This window comes from Vigna unguiculata, chromosome 1, assembly GCF_004118075.2.
Source record: "Vigna unguiculata cultivar IT97K-499-35 chromosome 1, ASM411807v1, whole genome shotgun sequence".
In the NCBI taxonomy this organism is placed as follows: domain Eukaryota; kingdom Viridiplantae; phylum Streptophyta; class Magnoliopsida; order Fabales; family Fabaceae; genus Vigna; species Vigna unguiculata.
In genome coordinates, this window is record NC_040279.1 from 18,018,756 (window position 1) to 18,027,017 (window position 8,262).

General features: G+C 33.2%; 1 protein-coding gene across 1 annotated transcript; it reads right to left on the reverse strand.

The window, feature by feature from the left end:
- Positions 1–325: 325 nt before the first annotated feature.
- LOC114164319 (ribulose-phosphate 3-epimerase, cytoplasmic isoform) lies at positions 326–7,983 on the reverse strand. Its single transcript, XM_028048957.1, has 8 exons — positions 7,697–7,983; positions 7,258–7,262; positions 5,824–5,886; positions 5,616–5,722; positions 5,408–5,505; positions 5,150–5,242; positions 4,995–5,036; positions 326–725 (listed from the first exon to the last, which is right to left on the reverse strand). Exons 1-8 carry the CDS (start codon positions 7,811–7,813, stop codon positions 564–566), a joined length of 687 nt encoding a protein of 228 aa, XP_027904758.1. The 5' UTR covers positions 7,814–7,983; the 3' UTR covers positions 326–563.
- Positions 7,984–8,262: the final 279 nt, after the last annotated feature.

Sequence of the window (8,262 nt, forward strand, 5' to 3'; positions counted from 1 at the left end):
CCACTGTTCTTGGTAGACATAAATTTATGCTGATTTTGGGAATAGAAGGAGACAAATCCAATCCCGAATGCACTTCTAATATGCTGTGTCGAGAATAAAGACGATTGAAAAATATATATTGATTAAAAAATTAACAGCATAAAAGCAGGGAGAACTTAAAATATCTTAATTTTATTGAGGAAGATTATTAGGCGAAGAACTAAACATTTGGCCAAGAACATTTCATCCATGGATTACCCAATAAGTCAAGAGATGTAAATTTCAATACACTTTCCATCCATCCAAGATTCAAAGACATTGTAGATGGAAAAATTGGGAACTGTAGTGAAGATTGTGATCAACATCCATCTAATTCAAAAATTTAAATTCAAACAAAATACTACATGTGACAATAGCATTTATCATTCATTCCCCTTTTTGTCTATATGAAATGCACACATGATATAGAAATGTGAAGAAACATTATCAAGTCATTTGATCTTTTATTCCACACAGGAAAATGTTGACATCAAGCATATTGATTTGTGAGTTATGAAGTGTACAACAACTTGAAGAGACATTTTTTACTGTATCAAGGTTTGCTGGGCTTTCTCAACAGAATTCCTCAGCAAGGATATTACTTGAGCTGGCTCAGGGGCACCAAACACTGAACTTCCAGCAACAATGCAATTTGCCCCTGCCGATGCAGCCACCTCTATTGTTGAAGGCCCCAGACCACCATCAACCTGTAATCCAAATATAGCATCATCCAATTGTTGAAAAATAGAATTATTACCAGTTTTCATGAGCATGCTAACACAACAAGCATTTAATGTCCGTCTGAATAAACAGTTCATTTAAGGACTTGTTAATAACACTTTTTTCCTGGATAAACTTTTTGACCAACACTTATGCAAGGAAAAATAAATAAATGATTATGTAGACGTAAATTAATTTAGAGAAATACTCTCATCTAGCTTCGTCAAAAATTTGATTTTAATTGGAATGTAAACTAATTTTAGCTTATAAAAAATAATAATCATTATTTTTAAATTTGTATTTGTTTTCTACCGGAAAGGTTGATTGGTTGTTCCCTCGGATCATATTCTCATTAAATAGATTTTGAATGTGTGCACAATTCATTGATTGGTAGACATCCCTTGTTCAAATTGATGCTCAATTTTAATGGCGCATGAATGACGACATCAAGCACCATATTCAGACTTGTCTTGCTAACCAGCAAGCCACGACTAACACAACAGTGCCTTTGGGACTACTACATCCTCTGCAAATCGCCAAGCAAATACGGTAAGATTTAGCCATGGATTTCATCACAAGACTTCTTCCATCCAATGGCTACACAGTGATCATGGTGGTTATTGATAGGTTATCAAAATATGCTCATTTCTCAACACTGAAAACTGATTATTCCAATAAAAAAGTAGCAAAAACCTTTATATCAACTTCTATGGGTTTCCTAAGACAATTGCATCAAACAGGTACAGGGTTTCTACTAGCCAATTTTGGTAGCATTTGTTAAGGTTGAGTGGCACAAAGTTGAATATAAGTACAGCATGCCATCGACAATCAGATGGGCAGTCCGAGAAATTGAATAAATGCTTGGAAATCCAAGATGCTTTACTCTTGACTCACCTAAGGATTGGGCTAAGTTGTTACTATGGCTGAATATTGGTATAACACAGCTTATCATAATAGCAGTGGTTTGAGACCTTTCAAGGTGGTGTATGGAAGAGATCCTCCTCATTTGGTGAAATATGTTCCTGAAGATCCTATTGTAGTCAAGACCAGTTCAATACAAAAGAATGTTGTCCTTGGTAAGTTAAACAGGAATTTGAACAAACCCCAAGACCATATGAAAAAATATGCCGAAGAAAGGAGGAAATACTTTGAATTCCAGGTAGGGAATATTGTGCTGGTGAAGTTGCAACCTTATCAGAAACATTCAGTGGTTCTTATGAAGAACAAAAAGTTAAGTGAGGTATTTTTGGACCTTTCCAGTTTGGGAGAGAATAGTTGTTTAAAGATTACTGTTGCCCCCATGCAGCAAAAATACACTATGTTTTTAACTGTTTGCAGTTGAAATTGTGTAAAGGGGATCATTCTACTCCTTACCTGTCATTACCCATCACCATTGATAATCGGACTCCTGTTCTTCAACCAGTTTCCATCCTTCAGACAACGACTATTCAATGAGGAAGTTGACAAATTTAGCCACATCTAGTCCAGTGAGAAGGTCTTGATGAAGCTCAATTAACTTGGGAAGATCAATGCTTTGCTGCAAGCATTCCCTAACTTTAACCTTGGGTTAAATAATTCCAAAGGTTCCCATTTTGTAGCGGAATCTCAAGTAGGTCCCCCATTTTCATTTGACTCAATTGAGTCCTTATTTTTGAAAATTTGTTGCAATCAGTTCCTTTCCATTAGTTGTACAGTAACAGTATTAATTATGTGCCACGGGTCAACACGTGGTTTTTTTTATTTTTTTAATTTAAAATATATATATATATATATATATATATATATATATATATATATATATATATATAATTGCCATGGCAGAGACGATGTGATGTGGCAGTGCCACATGTCACTATTGGATGTGAAAAGTCTCAATGTAGCCTCTGTATTTGTTATTTTGTCTCAATTTGGTCTCAATTTTTTTAAAACTAAATCAATTTCATCCCTATATCAAATTTAATTTTTATATAAATTTTATAATGGTATTTTTATTATAATTGATATTTTTAACAAAATTAAGTTTATTTAAATGTGTATTTTGCATTGAACTTTATTTAAATATTGTTTCAAATATTTATATATCAATAATTTATAGACAAATGTTAGAATTTATATTTAAAATTTTATATTTGAATTTATAAAATTTTTATTTTTAAAGCAACTCTAACATTTATCTATAAATTATAGATATATAAATATTTTAAAAAAATTAAATTAATATCAGTGCAAAATATACATTTAAATAAACTCAATTTTGTTAAAAATATCAACTATAATAAAAATATCATTGTAAAATTTATATAAAAATTAAATTTGATACAGAGATGAAATTGATTCAATTTTCAAAATTTTGGGACCAAATTGAGACAAAATAACAAATACAGGGACTACATTGAGACTTTTCACATCCAATAGTGACACGTGGCACTGCCACTGCCACATCACATCGTCTCTGCCACGTGGCACAATGCCAGATTGACACGTGGCAATTTTAATTTTTTTTAAAAAATATATAAAAAAAATTAAAAATAAAAAAAAATCACGTGCTGACACGTGGCATATAATTAACACCGTTACTGTACAACTAACGGAAAGGAACTGATTGCAACGAATTTTCAAAACTAAGGACTCAATTGAGTCAAATGAAAATGGGAGGACCTACTTGAGGTTTCGCTACAAATATAGAGACCTCTAGAATGATTTAACCTTATCCTTGGGGACAAAGTTGTTCTTAAGAGGAGAGGAATAACAAGTGTAGATAAGAGGGGGAAAAGGGAGCATGGACAACTCAGCTGCAGAGGGACACGTGGTTGTTGATCCAATCAATGAGGGAAGGAAAGGTGCAAGACCTAAAATAACTAATTTTAGAACAAAGAATTTCAAATTATATGCTAGTATATAGAATTCGATAAGAGAAGAGAGAACAGATATTAGACATGTCAAAGTAAGCCAATCCGGCTCACACCGGTTGGCTCACCACGAACCGGGTTGAAAATGAGTGAACCTAACCTGGCTCACTTCCTGGTGAGCAAGAAATTTTACAACCCGGCTCAACCCACCACTGGTTGGTGGGTTAGGTGGGTTGGCTCACCAACTCACATAAAAAATTATTTATATATTTATTTTTAAGTATTCAAATATTTAAATAATTTTTTAAGAAACCCATGAGATGTTAATCACAGTAAAATCAAGAACCAATGTTTTCATCATGCTCACCACCAATATATGATGAATTGTTTCCAAGAAAATTGTCCATATTGTCCAAGAAAACATGACTAATATTACACATTTTTTGTCATGTTATTCAACAAAATATAAATAAAAAAAATACACATATTTTGTCATGCTAATTTAGAAAAATTTGTTTATAAGACGATTGTTTGAGTAATTGACTATAAAAATTATATTTAAAGATTAAAGTATCAACGTATATAACTTGACAATCAAATTAAAAAAACATTCAAACTATTAAAATATTATTAAGCAACATTCTAGCATTTAAAAATATGAATAAAAATTATATTTAAAGATTAAAGTATTAACGTATAAAACTTGACAATCAAATTAATGAAACATTCAAATTATTCAAATATTATTGAGTAACATTCTAGCATTTAAAAATATGAAATTGTGAACCTATATAATTATGAGTAGTACACAATTATTATAAAAAATAAAAATAATTGTAAAAAAATGTTGGTAGGTTAAGTGGGTCAACCCACCCTCAACCTGGCTCGAACCCATTTGACCCATGGGTTAAGTGAGCCAGGTTGAGTTTAACCCACTTTTGAAAAAACTGAATTTTTTTCAACCCAACCCGGCTTGAACCTGTGGTGAGCCGGGTTGGCTCACGGGTTGAAACCCATTTTGACATCTCTAGCAGATATCCATGACATAGTTGTGATCTATCTCTGGGGATCATTCTATTCTCATAATAGTTTTTTCTATCCCAGTGCCACTAATATGAGGTAGCGTTCCTCATTTTCATATCCATCTTGAGTTATAATAGATACTGAGATTCCTATTCCATATCCATTCTTTTGCAGATTCATTTGTACAACAAGAAATAAATAAAAGACAACTTTTCTTTGTCCTAAATAAGTGACAAGAATATAAAAACTAAAATTCAAAAGCTTTAACAAGTTCAAGAATCAAGCATGCATAAAATCTCAATTATCTAATACGTCTAAAACCATGAAGCAAATATGAATCTAACTTGAAACAAAAGTCACAGCCAAAAAAATAGACTGAGATACCTCAATGTCAAGCGATGGATACTTCTTCCGAAGTATACGTACCTGATTTGACAATTCAAATGAGAAAAAGAATTACTGAAAAAATAGATAAAACTAGTATAATTGACAAGAGTTGTCAGCCACCGAGCATAACATAAGAAAGAGAGTGGTGATACTTTATCCATCATCTGTGGTATAAACTTTTGTCCTCCAAATCCAGGTTCTACAGTCATCACAAGAACCATTTCCACAGGATTTTCAGCTTCCACCTGTGAAGAGAACAATGATTATAACACAAGAAAAAAACACCCTCTTGAGACTAAAAACTTCAGGTCAGAGATAATGTAACTAATCTCTATTTTATGCACTCCGTCACAATATTCATCCACCTATATAGGTATGACCTGTGAGAACCAAAGGAGGAAAATCTTTACCAGAGGAAAAACCTCTTCAATGGGAGTCCCAGGCTTTACTGATACCCCAGGCCTCATGCCATGTGACTTAATTCTTTGGATAAGTTCTTCCCAGTCATCTATCCACAAGAACCACTTTTAAGACAGTAGACAACAAAATATTAAATAAACGTAGGCTGAAGAAAACTGCATATGAGGAAGACAAACCAAAGGAAGTATAAGGACAAACTTTTCAATGTCTCTACATGAAATGTAAAACCAGAAGCACCAGCTTTTGCCAAGGGTTCAACATAATCAAGAGGATTTGTAACCATAAGGTGGCAATCCAAATATGCCCTGCAAGGGTTAATCGTTAATGATTAAAATGCACCCTACATAATGTAAATAGGCACTAAAAAATAAAATCATCTAGATCAGTGAAAAAGGAAGACTGTTACTTTGTGTGCTTTCTCAAACTTTCAATAACAGGAGCGCCAATAGTTAAATTGGGGACAAAATGCCTGCACAAAAATAGAAGGAAATGGGAAAAGAAAGGAAACATGTTCAGTAATTTAATGACTAAACGCTCACACACGGAGACAGTAAAGTCCAATAACAAACAAAATTAAGCACACATGAGGTGATTCTAGGCCATCCTTAAGACCAAGTCAGGTTGATGAACAAAATTCACTTCACACACCCTTGCAAGCAGAACCTTGAAAGATGGTTGTTTTATTGCCAAGCTGTACAGAGTTTGCCTAAATTTCATTCAATTAGACGATCATCCAACTCAATACAAGCATAGTTAAATACCCATATTGTCCCATATCATGTCACTTTTGTAATGAAAACATTTAGCCCTTCTGTCCAATGTCAATAGAGTACTATAGAATTCATTTGTTTAAAAGACAAAGAACAGGACAACAGGAAGAAAATTATGATTCAATTAGAAATACATCATCAGAAAATGGCCTTGAAAATTGAAGATTCTCAGCATCTGCTACATGTTTTATATGATTAATGGGCAAAGGCATAACCGAGTTACAATCAAATATGCATCATACGTATGTAGGATAGATCAAAGTATAGCTGGATGTACAAAATTACTACACAGTCAACATAATTGGTGAAGATAAAAACTGGGGTAACTAAAAAGGAAATAATAGCAGACTACAATGCTATACAGGCAGTTGATATTGGGGAAATTTATAGAAGAAAATGTAGCACTGATCACAGATGAATACAGTAGCAGAACCTATACTAAGGGCACCAGGTTGCTTTGGTCCAGTTATTGTAATTATGGAACATGACAGAATATTGGCATCCACTGTAGGTTATTTGTCAGTCTTACTGACACGCACATTTTAGAATGCAATATTACTATGAACTACACCTCTACACATGCAATGAGATCATTCAGCATTAAACAAAATTCTTATCCCTGGGGCTACAGTAAGTGTGTGATTGTGTTCCCAATTATGCCTCCCTTTGGCGCACTCAGAGAAACTAAACATGCCTGGGAAAATTTGATGGATCCATGTTCAACAGAGTTATATGGCATATACTATTCAAAAAGCTACAAACAAACTAATTACACCTTAATCAATCAAATTCATTGTTATAAATATAGAAGAAAATTAACACAACAACGTGAGAGGAAGTGCCACATATTATTAACAGGCCATCAAAACTTTAAAATGTGATCAGTATAAAGAAAAACAAGACTACCCGTTCTTCCTTGCAGACGGATAACATTAACTGGATAAAACAACTAAAGGGAATGAACTGAATGCAATGCAACTTAAAATCACATTTAATTTGAAGTAATGACAATCTGAGTAGTGAGGGCCAGAGTCAGCAGCATAAGCAAAGCAAGAGAGTAATTTCCTTACCCATCCTGCAAACAAACCAAAAATAAAAAACATCAGGAGCCATGGCTGCTGGCTGACAAATTAAAACATGGGCAATCAGATAAATGACTAGATTCACAACTACAGGAACACTGACACATTCTTTCAAACTTGGTTCACAAATAACAATAAGACATAATTGCACAAGATAAAAATTGTAAGTTGCATATTTCTGACACAAAAAAAGAAATATATATCTTTTGGAAATAACAAGCATGCAATAGAAGAAAACAGATGTCTAGAGATCCTGTACTATCACTTTTGATGGACCTAATTATGAGATCATGTACACATTTTCAATTCTGCAAACTTCAAGTTCAACATTTCCCGAAGGATGATAGACACTCTACATCATACAGTGATATGATCGAAGTAGTGTATATAATGGAACAAAGTTGTAAGAAAAGAAGAATAATAATACCATGATGTCCATGTGAAGCCAATCGGCGCCAAAGTCGAGCATGCGCTGAGCCTCGGAAGCCAAATTGGCGAAGTCGGAAGAGAGCATGGAAGGAGCAATTTTGGGAGTCACAGCCATTGTTTGCTTCTTAGGTACGGACGGAACAAAAGGGAAGATGAAAACAAAACAAGTTTCTCTTATTGGCGATTGGGGGTTTGGTAGGTGGTGCTTAACATGAACGCCGCTATGCTTTGACTTATACTTGTTGGGGAGCAACTTTTGACGCTCTCATTGAGTTGTATTTGGATTACAGGGGTTCTAAAAGCCATAAAAACAATAATAGAAAATTGATTAAAAGAAGTCCCAATTTAGAGTTAATTAACCACGATTAAATATGAATTTCTATTAAGACTTAATTTCCTATCTTTCTCTATTTGACTACTTTTATTATAAAATATTTATTTATTTTTATTATAAAATGTTTAACAACTTTTATTATAAAATATTTAACAAGTTTTTATAAGAAAATGCTTTACAATTTAAAAATAACAAAAACTAAACAAAATCGGTGCAAATCGAATAGTGAA

What these genes read in the sequence shown, in the direction of transcription:
- LOC114164319 (XM_028048957.1), bottom strand. Translation starts at nt 7,813, where the DNA reads ATGGCTGTGACTCCCAAAATTGCTCCTTCCATGCTCTCTTCCGACTTC. An exon ending in TCATGTAGAGACATTGAAAA is followed by an intron (nt 5,506 to 5,615) that starts GTTTGTCCTTAT and finishes TCTTGTGGATAG; the next exon opens with ATGACTGGGAAGAACTTATC. An exon ending in TTGAAGAGGTTTTTCCTCTG is followed by an intron (nt 5,243 to 5,407) that starts GTAAAGATTTTC and finishes TTCTCTTCACAG; the next exon opens with GTGGAAGCTGAAAATCCTGT.